At 41.1% G+C, this 18,148-nt stretch overlaps 1 protein-coding gene across 3 annotated transcripts in view; it reads right to left on the bottom strand.

Annotated features, from left to right (window-relative positions):
• Positions 1-17,804, bottom strand: part of pacc1 (proton activated chloride channel 1) — a 55,717-nt gene extending 37,913 nt beyond the window's left edge. Inside the window, exons 1-5 of one of the 3 annotated variants that reach the window (XM_072265170.1) lie at positions 17,629-17,804; positions 17,124-17,396; positions 5,582-5,678; positions 5,290-5,397; positions 1,937-2,146 (exon numbers count right to left, since the gene is read on the bottom strand). In XM_072265170.1, coding sequence (XP_072121271.1) covers positions 1,937-2,146; positions 5,290-5,397; positions 5,582-5,678; positions 17,124-17,159 — 451 coding nt within the window. In that variant the 5' untranslated portion in view covers positions 17,160-17,396; positions 17,629-17,804. Of the gene's footprint in view, positions 1-1,936; positions 2,147-5,289; positions 5,398-5,581; positions 5,679-17,123; positions 17,487-17,628 lie in introns of those variants that run through there. The other 2 variants (XM_072265171.1, XM_072265172.1) reach the window with 2 other exon arrangements.
• Between the last annotated feature and the right edge of the window lie 344 nt (positions 17,805-18,148).

Genomic DNA, 18,148 nt, shown 5'->3' with positions numbered 1-18,148 from the left:
GTGACTCTGACATGAATTGATAACGTAGTAGTGGTTGGGAGAAGAGGTTGAGTGTGGAGGGGTGGGTTAGTGGGTGGAGGTGTTGATCAGCCTTACTACTTGGGAAAAGTAACTGTTTTTGTTTCTGTTGTTGAATTCAAAGGCAATTAGGAACAGGTAATCAATGCTGTATTATGTAAGATTTGACAAGAGTTGCTGAGATTAAAGAGGAATCACACAACTATAATTAAGATTATGACTAATTTAGGATAAAAATATCAAAACAGATGACTCATCTCATGTGCTACCAATTCTGGAATGTCATTGTGTTACCAAACCCATTTACTCATCATGTTCAGGAGCCAGATTAGCAGTTAAGGTACAATATCATGAGAGCACAGGAGGTACTCAATTTATACCATATTTAAGTAGACTAAAAGCACTCCTTTAAGTTGAAAAGAATTGAAATAATTAATATGGGAATCCGATGATAAGTAACAATAAATGAGTAAATACAATGTTCTTTTTAATGACAATCTCAGATGGCAAGAGGTTGTTCCGAAGCACATCACAGCCAATGAAATCATTTCTTTTGAAAGTGCAATTTTTGTTAAGTCCAGTCAAACATGCACAGGAAGAACAAAAACTTGCAAATAAATAAAAGTTATTAATTTGTTTTTGTTGGTGTGAATGCATATTGGACCATCTTATCACATGAATTCTAAGTTCAGAGTACATTTATAATCAAAGTATGTATTTCATATACAACCCTGAGAGTCATCTCCTCCACAGACGGAATTCTCAGGTTCTTCATCAAAAAGCTATGAACCTTCAGAAAGAACCCTGATGTTACGAGAGGGGATCTTATAGAAACATACAAAATTTTGAAAGGGATAGATAAAATAGAAGTAGGAAAGTTGTTTCCGTTGGTAGCTGAGACTAGAACTAGGGGTCATTGCCTCAAGATTCAGGGGAGAAGATTTAGGAGGGAGATGAGAAGAAACTGTTTTTCCCAGAGAGTGGTGTATCTGTGGAATTCTCTGCCCAGGAAAGCAGTTGAGGCTTCTGCACTAAATATATTTAAGATAACAGTTAGATAGATTTTTACATAGTAGGGGAATTAAGGATTATGGGAAAAAGGCTGGTAGATGGAGCTGAGTTTATGGACAAATCTGCCATGATCTTATTGAATGGTGGGGCAGGCTCGATGGGCCAGATGGCCTACTCCTGCTCCTATTTCTTATGTTCTTAATATCTCTTTCACATGTCTAACAGTGCACCTCTGACTGGGTATCACAATGGAACAATTCTCTAGTTGTGTATGACTAGACATTCAACGTGCACAACTAAACACACGTTATGTGTTATGAGAAAAGTTAATGGCCAAGATGAAACAACATCGATAAAGAGAGGGTCTCCCCAAATTGTTGCTGAACTGAAGTGTCTACCCTGAACATTGCAGTCCTTTACTCTATAGAAAACAAGCCATTAATGTTGATATTGAATGTTCAATTATTCATCCAGCCTGCTGTGTAGGGTAAAAAAGATGAAAAAAAAGGTGACATACACGGTACGATTTTGCGGCCTACAATGGATAGTTGAGTATCAGGTTATGAGATGCCAATACTTCCTCCTGGGATCACGTTCTTGTTTTTAATGTTATGCAAAAAACAATCTTTCACCTACAAGCACTTACTCATATACTAAGCCAAGCAAACTAAATTTGTAATGAAGGAAACATTATCAGTAACTAAAAATTTATTCTGCAAAGCACAGCCAATTCAAATCATGTTAATTATATAGTGAGCCACAGAGATTTGAATCTAATTAAGTGTATTATCAGATTGCTTTTAGTATCAGTAATTAGAATAATTAATATCAAGAGATTTCAAGATACAAGAAAAGCCAAGAAATAACTTACATCAGCAAGTTTATAAGAAAATAACTACATTCTCACCAGGAGCATCATATCTCTGAACTTCCTGAAAAGAGACGGACATGACGGGATGTTTCAGCTTTTCTCTGTAGTCACTGATTGTCTGATATGCCAGGAACACTGCCACCGACATCAAGAGCAGATAGATAAATATAAGAATTACTGAAAACGTGTTCTTCAGGCAGGCTTTACCGAAGATAAAGGGAAGACCTGTTGAGCCAATATCATTGTCTAGAAAAGGGGGGAAAAAATCAGTTCCTTCCCTTCTTTAATATGATTATGCTGATCAGATTTAACATATTAAACTATCAGAGTAATAATGTATTCACAGGAACAACTGTGGAACTTAAAGTCATCTCTATCCTTTAGAACACTCAGTCATATTGTTACCATGGTGCTGAGGTACACTCTGGGATGCTCCGGGACATATCAGTGGTGTAACCTGGAGTCATCAGGTGTTTTGGGCCTTTCAGCATCAGACACCAGGTGACCAGCCAGGACTGGTCAGAGCCCCGCTTGTGTCCTAGCAGTGCTGGCCCACAAGTCACACCTCTTGATCCACAGCCATCTGGAAGTTTGCTCCATCCACCTGAAAAAGCGGGATCTCCCAGTGGCCACCCATTTTAATTCCACTTCCCATTCCGATATGCCTATCCACGGCCTCCTCCACTGCCTTGATGAGGCCACACTTAGGGTGGAGGAACAACTCCTTATTTTCCAATAGGGTAGCCTCCGACCTGGCAGCATGAACATTGATTTCGCGAACTTCCGATAATGGCCCACACCTCCCTCTCCTTCACCATTTCCCATTGCCTTTTCCCTCTCTCACCTTATCTTTTTGCCTGCCCATTGCCTCCCTCTGGTGCTCCTTACCCCCCACCCCCCACCCCCCACTTTTCTTTCTTCCATGGCACCAATCAACTTCCCAGCTCTTTACTTCATTCTCCACCCCCCCCAGGTTTCACCTATCACCTTCCGTTTATCGCTCCTCTTCCCCCACCTTTTCAATCTACTCCTCAGCTTTTTTTTTCTCCAGTCCTGCTGAAGAGTTTCTGTCCAAAACATCGACTGTACTTTTTTCCATAGATGCTGCCTGGCCTGCTGAGTTCCTCCAGCATTTTGTGTGTGTTGTTTAATGGTTACAGTAACTTGATCATGACAGTTATTTGTCAGTATAATGTATTGTCAGGCAGTGGGGACATGCCAGTATATATGAACAGAATAAGGGAAACTTAACCAACATGATGGCTGGCAGAAACAGTCAGTGCTGATACAGACAGAAAGGAAGTAAGGGGAGGAAGGTTAGAGAATTCAACAATGAGTCCTGAAGGCTGTAATGTTCCCAGATAGACGACGAAGTATTGCTCCTCAAGCTTTCATTGTGCCTCATTGTAACAGTGCAGGAGGACACCGACAGAGAGGTCAGAGTGGGAGTGGGATGGTGCATGGAAGTGATAGGCAAAACTAGAAGCTCCAGCTCACGTCTGTAGACTACTCTCTTTCTCCAGATGCTGCTTGACCTGCTGGGTATATACAGGACCTGCAATTCTCTTTATTTCCTCAGTGTTCTTAAAATGATAAAGTGCCCTAAGATACTTCAGTGGCTTAAGTACATGAACATTTGCAGAAAATGACTGACTATAATTTTGAAGCAAACGGCTATAGTGAATCCTCTGCAGGGAGGAACGGGGTAGAACGATAGAGGCAATTGCAGAGCCTGATCTGAAGAGCTGACTAATAAAAAAAAAAGGAAGAGGAAAAAGAAGGGAAATTGTTGGAACCTTGAGAGACTTGGACACAAAATTTTCAGCGTAATGCAATGAGAGATGGGAACGACAGGTCGAAAGTAGGGAAAAAAGTAATGTCTACTGTGAGTGCAACTTTCACTTTTAAAGACTCTTCATCTCATGTTCTCCATACGTATTGCTTATTTATATATTATTATTTGGGGGGGTTGTTTCTTTTTGAATTTGCAGTGTGTTATCTTTTGCATGTTGATTGTCCATCTTGTGTGTAGTTTTTCAGTGATTCTATTGTGTTTCTTTGTATTTACTGTGAATGCCCACAAGAAACTAAATCTCAGGGTAGTACATGGTGACATATATCTACTTTAGTAATAAATTTACTTTGAACTTAAATCTGAATGAGCACCTGAATTGCTGAATGGGCTGTGAACCAAGGGATTAATATAGTTAGGTATCTTATGGTCAGCATTGACATGGTAGGCCAAAGACACTGCTTTTTTGTGCTGTATGACTTTATGAGGATTAATTCGGGAGCCAGCATGCAGAGCTTTTGATGAGCCAACCGGTAACAACAAAAGAACTTCTATCTCATCTGCAATGCTGTCAACAGCACAATAGTGACTGTGAGGCCAGTGGCAAATAAAGGTAAGAGTTAAAGCTAGATATAATTAGTATGTGGAAGCTGACCTCCATATCTACGGATGCTCTTGCTAAAGTGGGATAGGTACCAAGAACCTAAAGCACCATCTTGGAACATTTGTGCTAAGTGTATGAGGCCAAGTTTGTCAAATGTTGCAGTAACAGCAAGACGATGGAAGATTTCTATAATTGTACTCGCAAAATGGCACAAAGTTCGGTTCCACTTATAACTCCGCAGCAAGTAAAGCAGTCTCTCCCTGCATACAGGAAGACTTGCACAATATTCAGGAATGGCTGAAAAGTCGCAAGGAGTGTTTGCGACAGAGAAGTGTGAGACAATGACCATCTTCAACCAGAGAGAGTCTAACCACCTATCCTTCACATTCAATGCCATTATCATAGTGGAAGAATTAACTTTCAGCTTCCGGTGCCCTGTTTCTAAGTACATGTGAATACACTATAATAAAAACTAGATTTTTATTATAAAATTGTTAAGTTTTATATAGATAAAAATTGCAATTTTGTGACCTAAATATAAAATTTATCTGAAAGCTAAAAAACAAAATAAACATTTAAATTGCACTGGAAGAATTTAATTAGAACATTTTCATACCTAGACAATCCAATTCAGTCTTTGAAGCAACATCTGTGCTCAGTAACATTCAGGTATATATAAAATAAAGTTCACTGCAGAAACTTAAAATGGAATCAGAAAAAAAACCTGACAGGAAAAGGAATCATGGAATTCAGAAAACCTGACAGCTGAGGAACCCCCACCACAGTAATTCAACAGAGGAAGTAACTTCACAACTAGGACCAAAATCAAAATTTATTCAATTTTACTGACCATTCCCTGCAGTCAATACAAAGTAGACTCCACAGAGAAAGTGCTGGACTTATTTTAATAACGAGTCTGCAGTGTATTTAATATTTCAGTAATATGTGTCTAATACTGTAAATATATTGTCTGATTAAGCCTTCTTTGCTTACATAATTCATTACGGGTTATATGTAAGAAGTACATGAATGACACCTCATTACAGTAGAACAATGTACACGAATATCCTCGGGCTCCCGTGTTCTTAATTCCACTAGTTTCTGGAGATACAAAACATAACAAATCCCAGTCTGGCCTCCATATTAAAACAAATGTAAAATAGATTAAATGTAACCTCTTACCTGACTATGTAATGTTGGAAAAGTATGAAATAGAGATCAAATGTCTTCCCATAGGGAAAGCTGGAACAGCCAGGAAACTGCAGTTCTCACAAAGCATTATTACCTTGTAACACTGGGCTGTTAATATCCTCTTCTTCTGCATTATTCTCATCGCTGAGATCGGAACTACGGTGTCCTTCCTCTGCTTCATCATTTGAAAGCTACAGAGAAGAGTAAACACTCTATAAGCAGGTTCGTTTTTGTAACTGAGTAAGAAACGGCTATCGACTGCTGATCTGAAGTCTGAGGAGATCCAAACACTTCAAACGACCTAATTGGAAGCAGCAAATATTAGGACAGCATTGCAGAATTAATTTTCCTACAGTTGGATTAAGTAGAATCGGATCCACCTCAGGTTTTGGGGAGTCTGATATAACCTTTCCTGTTAACAACATTTTGCAAAGTCCATTCTGTGCTCAGGGAAAACAATACAGTATCTGCATATTTATTAAGACAGAAGAGGGGGCAGAACCAATTCTTACACAGTGTGTAGCTTGGCTTTCCTTCTATCAAGCAGATTTTTAAAAAACTTGTTACCTCATTCATATGGGTGATGGTTATCTTAGAATCTTAATGTGCAGATGGTGACCACAGAAGGACAGCATGCCTCCCCTCCTGCTGGCTCTTTGAAAGGATTATTCAATTTAATCCCAGACCCAAATTTTATCCCAAAATCCCAAGAGTCAGTCCTCTTCACATTAAATTACTTCTTTGATGTTCCCAAAGAACATGCTTCCACTATTCCACAAGACAGCTTCTAAATTTTTCCTTTGTAGAAGAAAATAACCTCTTGATAATTTTAGCATCTGGAGCTTGTTTAGCAAAACATTTATCAAAGGAAAGAATGTCACCCCTGCTGCTCTATCAAAAATTATCAATATTCAGATTTGTTCAAAGGAAAGCAAGTTTCTTTCCTTTATCATAAGCCCTCTATGTCCTTGTTATATTTTTCAGAAATGAACTGCCCTGCTAAAGCCAAGGATTATAAAGTCCAGATTTACAATGCCAAAACCTAATAAGTTTCCCAACTGCTTTATCTATTTAGTCTGCAATCTTTAAGCAAATTGTTCTGAAGTTTTCCCTCCCTGCCTTATCTTTGCAGGGACTAGGCCTGGCATTATTTGCACATCTAAGGTCGAAAGAATACTGGTGAATGATTTTATCCACTCGTAAACATATATATTGTATGTTCATTTTAATCTTGCAATTATTCAACAATGTTTGCAGATTGGTGAGCAAATATCAGTCACTTAGCAAATCACACCCATCAGCTTCATAGTTACAGCAGCAGTGAGAATCTGAAACTACATTTATACTAGTGAAGAGATGGTTTTGCACAATGACTCCACCTTTGTCAGGAGTCTATTATTCATGCAAACTACCAAGCCACAACTCTGTATCATCATATCATCCGGTGTGGTTTGGTAGTTTTTAATTAAGACCATATCTACCTTTCCAGACAGCCTTATGTATAAAAATGCAAGTGCAACAACTACCTCTGATTGGATTTTCCAATTCATTTCTGAGTAATTTGTCTGGATTCAGAATAAAATTGATTAACTCAATTTTGAACATAATAAATCAAATTTGTAATCTGTAATTCAACTGAACACACAGACCTCAGTCTTGCATTTCACCTAAGAAGAGAAAAAAAGATGAATTAGCTTCATATTTTACCTGTACTGTTTACTACAATCCTTGCCACAGAGTGGACAAACCTATTCATCAGCATTCTTTCATATCTTAAATGCGCAAACAATGCCAGGCATAGTACATGTAGAGATAAGGCAGGGAGGAATAACTTCAGATCTATTTGCTTAAACCACAGTTATTAGCTCCTAGCTCCTGAAAGAACTGAATGTTCACTCTTGCTCAGTGATAGCACCTACTTGTGGGCAAGGGAGGAGGCAGGGCTGCAGGATCTCCTTCAGCTACTACATCACTCCAACAACACCAGCCCCTTTACTGGAGGTGACCAGAGGAAAAGCAGCATCACAATGGTTAAATAAATGGAAATGCACAAACTGACACATTACAAAATGAAAAGAGTCACACATCTCCATCTCACTGACAATCAACTCTCTCTACACCCACAATCGTGTGGCTACGCATAGCTCAAATGCCATTTACTGACTTACTGATGCGATAACCATGGTTGGCAGAATTTCAGATGGTGATGAAAGGGTGCACAGGAGCGAGATATACCAGTGAGTTGAGTGGTGTCACAGCAACAGCCTTGCACGCCATGTCAGCAAGACCAAAGTGCTGATTGTGGACTTCAGAAAGGGTAAGACGCAAGAACATAAGCCAGTTGTCATAGAGGGATCAGAAGTGGAGAGATTGAGCAATTTTAAGTTCCTGGCTGTCAATATCTCCGAGGACCTAAACTGGATGCAACATATTGATGCAGCTATAAAGAAGGCAAGGCAGTGGCTATATTTCATTTGGAATTTGGGGAGATTTGGTTTGTCAACTAAAATACTTGAAAACTTCTACAAATGTACCATGGAGAGCATTCTGACTGGCTGCATCACTGTCTAGTATGGGGGGGGGGGCAACTGCACAAGATCGAAGTAAGTTGCAGAAACTTGTAAAATTATTCAGCTCCATCATGGGTACCAGCCTCTATAGCATCTTCAAGGAGCGGTGTCTTAGGAAGATGGTGTCCATCATTAAGAACCCCCACCATGCAGGGTATACCCTCTTTTCATTGTTACCATTGGGAAGGAGATACAGAAGCCTGAAGGCACACACTCAGCAATTCAGGAAGAGTTTCTTCCCCTCTGCCATAGAAAAAAGTGATCAGCTAGACCACCCTCATCAGGACTGAGGTAGTTTGAGCCAGATATTCTCGGTCATGTCTTAGAGATGGCTTTTTAGAGCAGTTTGTCGATGAGCCTACCAGGGGATCAGCTGTATTGGATTGGGTGTTGTGTAATGAGGCGATTAGGGAGCTTAAGATAAAAGAACCCTTAGGAATCAGTGATCACAATATGATTGAGTTGAACTTGAAATTTGATAGGTAGAAAGTAAAGTCTGATGCAGCAGTATTTCAGTGGAATAAGAGAAATTACAGAGATATGAGAGAGGAGTTAGCCAAAGTAAATTGGAAGGAGCTGCTGGCAGGGATGTTAGCAGAGCAGCAATGGTGTGTGTTTCTGGGAAAAATGAGGAAGGTGCAAGACATACATACAGTATTCCAAAACCGAAGAAATACTCAGATGGTAAAATAGTACAACTGTGGCTGACAAGGGAAGTCAAGGCTATTGTAAAATCAAAAGAAAGGGCATACAACAAAGCAAAAATTAGTGTGAAAATAGAGGATTGGGAAGCTTTTAAAAACCTACAGAGAGCAACTAAAATCATTGGAAGGGAAAAGACGAAATATGAAAGCAAGCTAGCAAATAGTATCAAAGTGGATAGTAAAAGCTTTTTCAAGTACGTTAAAAATAAAAGAGAAATGTGAGTGGATATAGAACTGCTAGAAAATGAGGCAGAGAATTAATAACAGGAGACAAGGAGATGGCTGGTGAACTAAATGAGTATTTTGCATCAGTCTTCACTGTGGGAGATGCTAGCAGTATGCATGACATTGTAATGTGTGAAGGAAGAGAAGTGGGCGCAGTTACTGTTACAAGAGAGAAGATGCTCAAAAAGCTGAAACACCTAAAGGTACATAAGTCACCCGGACCAGATGAACTGCACCCTAGGGTTCTGAAAGAGGTAGTGTTAGAGATTGTGATGGCATTAGAAATGATCTTTCAGAAATCACTGGACTCTGGCATTGTGCCAGAGGACTGGAAAATTGCAAATTTCACTCCACTCTTTTAAGAAAGGAGGAAGGCAGCAGAAAAGAAGTTATAGACCAGTTAGCCTGACCTCAGTGATTGGGAAGATGTTAGAGTCCATTTTTAAGGATGAGGTGATGGAGTACTTGGTGTATACAGGACAAGATAGTACAAAGTCAGCATGGTTTCCTTCGAGGAAAATCCTGCCTGAAGAACCTGTTAGAATTCTTTGAGAAGATTACAAGTAGGATTGATAAAGGGGATGCAGTGGATGTTGTGTATTTGGACTTCCAGAAGGCCTTTGACAAGATGCCATACATGAGGCTGCTTACCAAGTTAAGAGCCTATGGTATTGCAGGAAAGTTACTAACATGGTTAGAGTATTGGCTGATTGGTAGGAGGCAGCGAGTGGGAATAAAAGGATCCGTTTCTGGTTGGCTGCCAGTGATTAGTGGTGCTCAGCAGGGGTTGGTGTTGGGACCACTTCCTTTTATGCTGTATATAAATGATTTAGATGATGGAATAGATGGCTTTGTTGCTAAACTTGCAGATGATATGAAGATTGGTAGCGGGGCAGGTAGTGTTGAGGAAATAGATAAGATGCAGAAGGACTTAGACAGATTAGGAGACCGGGTGAGAAAATGGCAAATGACATACAATGTTGGAAAATGCATGGTCATGCACTTTGGTAGTAGAAATAAATGTGCGGACTATTTTCTAAATGGGGAGAAAATCCAAAAATCTGAAAGCAAAGGGACTTGATAGTCCCTGTGCAGAACACCCTAAAGGTTAACCTGCAGGTTGAGTCGGTGGTGAGGAAGGCAAATGCCATGTTAGCATTCATTTCAAGAGGTCTAGAATACAAGAGCAAGGATGTGATGCTGAGGTTTTATAAGGCACTGGTGAGGCCTCACCTTGAGTACTGTGAACAGTTTTGCCCCCTCATCTTAGGAAAAAATGTGCTGGCTTTGGAGAGGGTCCAGAGGAGGTTCACAAGGATGATTCTAGGAATGAAAAGGTTATCAGACAAGGAATGTTTGATGGCTCTAGGTCTGTGCTCGCTGGAATTCAGAAGGATGAGGGGGGGATCGCATTGAAACTTTTTGAATATTGAAAGGCCTAGACAGAGTAGATATGGAAAGGATGGTTCCCATGGTGGGAGAGTGTCAGACAAGAGGGCACAGCCTCAGGATAGAGGGACACCCTTTCGAAACAGAGATGTGGAGAAATTTCTTTAGCCAAAGGGTGGTGAATTTGTGGAATTTGTTGCCATGTGCAGCTGTGGAGGCCAGGTCATTGAGTGTGTTTAAGGCAGAGATCGATAGGTTCTTGATTGGACATGGCATCAAAGGTTACGGGGAGAAGGCCGGGAATTGGGGTTGACGAGGAGTGGAAAAAGGATCAGCCATGATTGAATGGCGGAGCAGACTCGATGGGTCAGGTGGCCTAATTCTGCTCCTATGTCCTATGGTCATTGAATACTTGACTCTTTGTTCTGACAGTGAACAGGGTATCTGGTCAGCATCATGAAATGACCTAAAGTTATCTATCCATAGAATAGTTAAAACTAACTCCTTTCACCTCATTAGATACCTGGCTGGCTGTGCATGTAATCAATCAGTCTGCAGACAGCTGGAGGTGAATTTGAAATGGAGTATAATAATGGATGCTTTCTTTGTTCTACAGAGAAATAGTTTGTAACACACATAATTTCTTTCCACTGGTGATATGTAAATATATTTATGAAAGTACAGTACTCAGATAATAAATCATAGGAGCATGAAATGCACCTGTTTCTTGTGGGATTCTTCATTTACTTGATTATCTTAACACCCTGGAAGGCAGCACACCCAACTCCAACTCTCTTCTTTACAAATCTGTCTCAGAGAGGCAATCCGATTTCCAATCTATAAATGCTTTTCAGTGTTGTTTGGTATGATGCAGTTGACCTGAGATCTGCTTGTCGGCAGATAGTCATGTCACTTGAACATAAAGGGTTTCAACTGCTGATAGCCATACAAGTCAGTTTCAACATATGAACAAAATTCAGCAAACTTCCAGCTCTGAATCACAGATTGACAGTGATATTTACTTCTTTGACATTTTGACATGTAAAAAAAATTAGTCAGTCATAGAAAAGTACAGCACAGAAACAGGCCCTTTGGCCCATCTAATCCATGCCAAACCATTTAAGCTGCCTACTCCCATCATCCTGCACTGGGACCACAGCCCTCCATACTCCTACCATTCAAGTACCTATCCAAACTTTTCTTAAACATTGAAATCGAGCTCACATGCACTACTTGTGCTGGCAGCTCGTTCCACACCCTCACGACTCTGAGTGAAGAAGTTTATCCTCATGTTCCCCTTAAAATTTTCACCTTGCGCCTTAACCCACGAGCTCTGGTTATAGTCCCACCCAACTTCAGCCGGAGAAGCCTGCTTGCATTTACTCTATCTATATCCCTCACAATTTTATATACCTCTATCAAATCTCCTCTCAATCTTCTACATTCCAAGGAATAAAGTCATAACGTGTTCAATCTTTCCTTATAACTCAGGTCTTCCAGACCCAGCAACATCTTTGTAAGTTGTCTCTGTACTCTTCCAACCTTATTTATATCTTTCCTGTAGTTGGGTGACCAAAACTGAACACAGTACTCTGAATTAGGTCTCACCAATGTCTTGCAAAACACACAAGATACTGGAGGAACTCAGCAGGCCAGGCAGCATCTATGGAAGAGTAAACAGTCGACATTTCGGGCCAAGACCCTTCATTAGCACTGGAGAAAAAAAGATTAGAAGTCAGAGTAAGAAGGTGGGGGAAAGGGAGGAAGAAATTCAAAGTAGTAGGTGATAGGTGAAAGCGGGGGGGTGGGGGTAGGAGTAAAGTAAAGAGTGATAGGAGAGGACAGAAGGACATGGAAAAAAGGCAAGTGATGGGCAGGTAAGGAGAAAAGCTGAGAGAGGGAAATGGGAATGGACAATGGTGAGGAGGGGCATTACCAGAAATTTGAGAAATCAATGTTCATGCTGTCAGATTAGAGGCTACCCAGACAGAATATCAGAATACCCACCCCCAACGTGTTTGTGGCCTCATCGCGGCAGTAGAAGAGGCCGTTTACTGACATGTCGGAATGGGAATGGGAAATGGGTGGTCACTGAGAGATCCCACTTTTTCTGGCGAACAGAGTGTAGGTGTTCATCAAAGTGGTCTCCCAATCTACATCGGGTCTCACCGATATACAGGAGGCCGTGCCGGGAGTACCTGGGCAGGTGTAGCGCTTGTTCCACTTGCAAGGATAAGTGCAGGAGGGAGATCAGTGGGGAGGGATGAACGGACAAGGGAGTCGCATAGGGAGCGATCCCTGCGGAAAGCAGAAAGTGTGGGGGAGGGAAAGATGTGTTTGGTGGTGGGATCCTGTTGGATATAGCAGAAGTTACGGCGAATTATGTGCTGGATGTGGAGGCTGAAGGGATGGTAGGTCAATGTCTTATACAACTTCAACATACCATCCCATCTCCTGTACCCAATACTTCCGATTTTGTGAAGACCAATGTGCCAAAAGTTTTCTTTACAACCCTATCTAACTGTGCTGCCACTTCCAATGAAATATGGACCTGTATTCCCAGATCCCTTTGTTCGACCACACTCCTGAGCCGTACGGTTCACTGTGTAAGCCCCATCCTAGCTGGTCGTACCGAAGTGCAACACCTCATACCTGTCTGCATTAAACTCCATCTACCATTTTCAAACAGGTCCAGATCCTTTTGCAAGCCATGATAGCTTGCCTCACTGTCCACTGCTCCCCCAATTTTGGTGTTAATGCAAATCTGCTGATCCACATTATCATTCAGATCGTTGATGTAGATGACAAGCAACAACAGACCCAGCACCGATCCCTGCGGCTCTCCACTAATCACAGGCGTCCAGTCAGAGAGGCAACCATCTACCACCACTCGCTGGTTTCTTCTAAAAAGCTAATGTCTAATCCAATTTACTACCTCCTCTTGAATGCCAAAGAACTGAAACTCCTTGACCGAACTCCCATGCGGGTCCTTGTCAAATGCCTTGCTAAAGTCCATGTAGACAACATCCCACTGTCTTGTCTTCATCCACTTTCCTGATAACTTCCTCGAAAAACTCTATAAGATTAGTTATACATGTCCTACCATGCACAAAGACATGCTGACTATCCCCAATCAGACTCTGTCTATCCAAATATTCCTATATCCAGTCCCTCAGACTACCTTCCAATAACTTTCTAACTACTGATGTCAGGCTCACTGGCCTATAATTCCCTTTCTTATTTTTAGGCCTTTCTCAAACAGTGGAACAGCATTGGTTATCCTCCATTCCTCTGGTACCTCACACTTGCCAGATCCTTTCTGATACCATCAAAATTGGCCTTTCTCCAATTTAGAATCTCAACTCGCAGACCACACATACCTTTTTGCATATCTTGTTTGAAACTAATGACATTTTGGTCACTAGAAGGGAAGTGTTCCCCTACACAACCTTACGTCACCTGCCCTGTCCCATTACCTAATGGCAGATCTAGTATCACACTTTCTCCAGATGCGACTTCTATGTACTGATGAAGGAAACTTTCCTGAAGACATTTGACAAACTCTATCCCATATAGTCCTTCTATAATATGGGAGTCTTAGTCAATATGTGGAAAGTCTAAATCACCTACTATAACAACCTTATGTTTCTTGCAACAGTCTGCAATCTTGCTACAAATTTGTTTCTCAAAATCTTCTGGACTGTTAGGTGGTTTATAATATAGCCCTATTAGTATAGTCATACCTTTCTTATTCCTTATTTCTACCCATAATGTCTCACTAGACAAGTTCTCTGGTCTCTCTCGACTGACTGAACACAGCTGTGACATTTTCCTGATTATTAACGCCTCCCCTCCTCCTTTAATCTTTCCCGCTTTTTCTTACTTACTTACTGCCCGTTACGCCTGCTGGTGTTTAGGGCTGCAATAGAAGCCCTGAGCTGAACCCGCGACCTGGAACACCAGTGGACCACTCTTAGTCTGGCCTCTACCCTTCCAAATGTTTGTCATGGGTGACTCTACCAAGAGCAAAAGCATAAAGCCCTGACTCCAGGCAACATAGCTGTCCACGTCATTGAGGCATGGAAGCTGCCAAACCACGACAAGGTTGCAGACCTCTTTGAGGCCCCTCCCACTTTGTCACATCTAAAACAATGGAACCCCAGAATATAGAGCTGAGTCCTGTCCCTTGCAACCAAGTCTCACTTAAATGGCTACAATATCATAATTCCAGGTGTTGATCCATGCCCTGAGCTCATCTGCCTTTCCTACAATACATCTTGCATTGAAATATACACAGCTCAGGACATTAGTTACACCCTGCTCAACCTTTTGATTCCTGACTTTGTCTGAGGTCTTACCAACACCTGCCTCCTCAACCTCTCCACTAACGGTTCTGGCACTCTGGTTCCCGTCCACCTGCAACTCTAATTTAAATGCACCCCCCCCCCAGCTAGGTTATCCCTCCAACAATATCCACTACCGCTGAGGGGGACGGCCACAAGGGTACTCTACACTGGCTCCTTAACCTCTTTCCCCTTCTTGACTGTCACCCAGTCTCCTGTGTCCTGCACCTTGGGTGTAACTACCTCTCCATATGTCCTATCTATCACCCCATCTACTACTTTGAACTTTGAATGCAAGGCTCTCCAAGTAGGGAATTTCACACTTCGCTCAAAAGTAGAAATAACCTCACTTCTTTTAGAGTAGTATATTACTGAGCAATGAACGTCTATTGACTTAAAAGAAAGCCAGAGGCCCACAGATACTGAAAATCTGAAACAATAAACAAAAATGCTGGAAACATTTTTGTTTATCAGTAGATCAGGCAGGTAGTAATTACACTGAGTTGATTGCATTGATATCATGCTTTCCATGATGTTAGAATGCTCCAAATCATCTTACAGCTAGAGAAGAACTTTTAAAGTCCAGCCATTATTGCAATATAGGAAAATAAAGCAACTCTGTGAAACTCAATAAAACAAAGATGTATTTGATGCCAAACTTAAGCACTGAGCTATAGTTTCAGGTCACAGATGGACAAAAATAACTAATCCGGTATTTTGATATTTTAAATTAAGAAGCCAGTTTTTAAAAACAAGAGAAAATCTACAGATGCTGGAAATCCGAGCAAAACACACAAAATGTTGGAGGAACTCAGCAGGCCAGGCAGCATCCATGGAAAAGAGTACAGTTGACGTTTCGGGCCGAACCCCTTTGGCAGGACTAGCAGGACCTTTTTCTTCTTTTCCATAGTTTACACAGTTTGCTGTCCAGTGATCCTGTTTACAGTTACTGTTCTACAGATTTACTTATGCCTACAGAAAAAGAATCTCAGGGTTGTATTTAGTGACATATATATCCTCTGATAATAAATTTTACTTTGAACTTTACAAATATGTAAATAGACATTCAAAATACACCCTAAGTAATCTGAAGGTCACAGTTACCACAATAATTGTGTGCTTTCTGGAACACATTCAAACATTTTCCCTTAAATTGGAGTCCTTGTGAGAATCAGTGATGTAGGTAGAAAAGGGGCAGAGATCTAGGACAGTTTTTGCAACTGCAGAAGAAAGTTAAGAGTCAGATCAGAATTATGTCTAGATTACTGCCAATTAGTGAGAATAGAAGTAGTAAAATTTCAAGTCAAGACAGAAAGGGAATGGGGAATGTCCATGGGATGCCTTGGGCAGTTCTGGCACAGAAGGGATCTGGAATAAAGTGAATAGATGGCAGGCTAGCTGGGTGCGGCCTTTGACTTTGTGTTGTTTGGAAAGATTAAAACCCATTTGACGGAAGAAGAGCGCTAATGTGAAGTTTTAAAAGCGATGCCTGGTTAGATAGCCAGAGTTAGAATAGAGACATATTTAATTAGTGTGGATACTTATGTTTAACCAAAGCCTGGTAAGTAAATTGGGGAGGGGGGTGGAAGGGGTGGGTTGTCACATGCGTAAGTAGCCACGTGAGATTATACTGTTGATATACGTAAAGATCTTAGAGAAGGAGATGCACACGCAGTATAATAAAGGAAATAGAGAAGGATGGTTAAAGTGTAGAATTTATGACAGGTACCCTTACAACGACAGAGAGGAATTATACACATACAAAATAAATGCTGGAAGAGCGCAGCATCTATAGAGGGAAATGACGTTTGGGCCGAGACCCTATCATCCGGAGTTCATAGGCAATTATATAGCTGAGGGTTCAAAGAAAATACACCCTGGGAATAAAGAAACTGTACACTTCCGGTTGTTTTCTACAGGTTGCCAAACAGGGGTTAGAGCTGAACTGGAGAAAATAAACCAATATTTCAATGCGCCAACACTGTACTGCTTTCGTGAAACCCAGTCTTCATCCTCTGTAATTTGCGCGGTAATGTGAAAGCGGGTGGGTCCTTTATGCAGTTCCTACATCTTTAGAGACAGCAGTGACACCCCTCCTCCCCGGGCAGCAAGTTTCCGGCGTTTATGCTCGCTGTGCTGCACAGTGCCGCAGACAGACATTTCACCCAAACAAAATAATAGTATATGAAAATACACTTTGCTGGTGGAAAATAAGTATGCAATGTGTAAAGTACAAAGCAGTGTTATTTAAAACCCACTTATTTCAAACTAAATTAAGATCCAAAACAGCAAACTTTTGGCAACTAACTGGAGAGACTTGAGTCTAATTAACTCGCTGAAAGGCAGAGGTTACCGGCAGTAAACAGACCGTAGCCCTGGGATCGCACCCTGCTTCAGCCGGTTACCTCTTCATAAGAGCCGGTGATTTCTCTTCTCATCATTGCCGAAGTCCCCAGGACAGCTAGGTCAGCAGACCGGCCATGCACTGCGAAGCTGAGCTAAACTAAACATGATCCAGAACTGGCCAGCAAAGCGGCGGCGAATGCAGAGCGGACAATCGAATGATGCCGGAGAAGAAGAGCAGGCAGCGCCGGGACACACACCACTGCCCTCTCCGCTCTCCCAGCCACTCGGTCTGGCTGTGTTGCTAGTGCTCACTGCCTCCCCCAACAGGGCACCTGTCAAAGTTCAAAGTAAAATGATCAAATAGGTACAGTACATGTCACCATATAGTACTCGGAGATTCATTTTCTTGCGGACATTCACGTCGGTACAAAGAAATACTTTTGAATCAATAGAAAACTGCACACAAAAGTGGACCAACAACCAATGCGCAAACGAATACAAACTGTTCAAATACCAAAAAAAAAACACTAATAGACAATAAGTAAGTACTGTTCAGATACAAACAAGAGAAAATCTGCAGATGCTGGAAATCCAAGCAACACACACAAAATGCTGGAGGAACTCAGCAGGTCAAGTAGCATCTATGGAAAAGAGTACAGTCGTCGCATTGGGCCAAGACCCTTCAGCAGAACATGTATTGAGAACATGAACAGTAGAGTCTCTGAAAGTAAGTCCTTAAGTTCTTCTTCTTCTTTTTCCGGTTGTTTAGGCGCATCTAGGCGTATTACTGCCCTCCGCAGGATGTATAATTAATTATAGAATTTCAAGAAACTCAAATTCTCGAATATAAACTAGTCGCACGTATAAACTGAATAATAAACTCTTCAATCAGATGGTGGTTCTCTTGGTGGCCAACCAAGGACTTAATAGAAAAACAAAATATATTTAAGTCAGACAGCCTCTTGAACAATATGCTTCTTTCAATTTTATATCGATTACAATTTAGCAAAACATGCTGGACTGTCTCTGGACTACCACAGTCACATAATCCAGTAGGATGTTTTCCTATTATCTTTAAATAATA

Source organism: Mobula birostris, chromosome 8 (assembly GCF_030028105.1).
Source record: "Mobula birostris isolate sMobBir1 chromosome 8, sMobBir1.hap1, whole genome shotgun sequence".
Classification (NCBI taxonomy): Eukaryota; Metazoa; Chordata; class Chondrichthyes; order Myliobatiformes; family Myliobatidae; genus Mobula; species Mobula birostris.
Note: the sequence above shows the minus strand (reverse complement) of the source record. Positions and strands in the feature narration are given on the sequence as shown.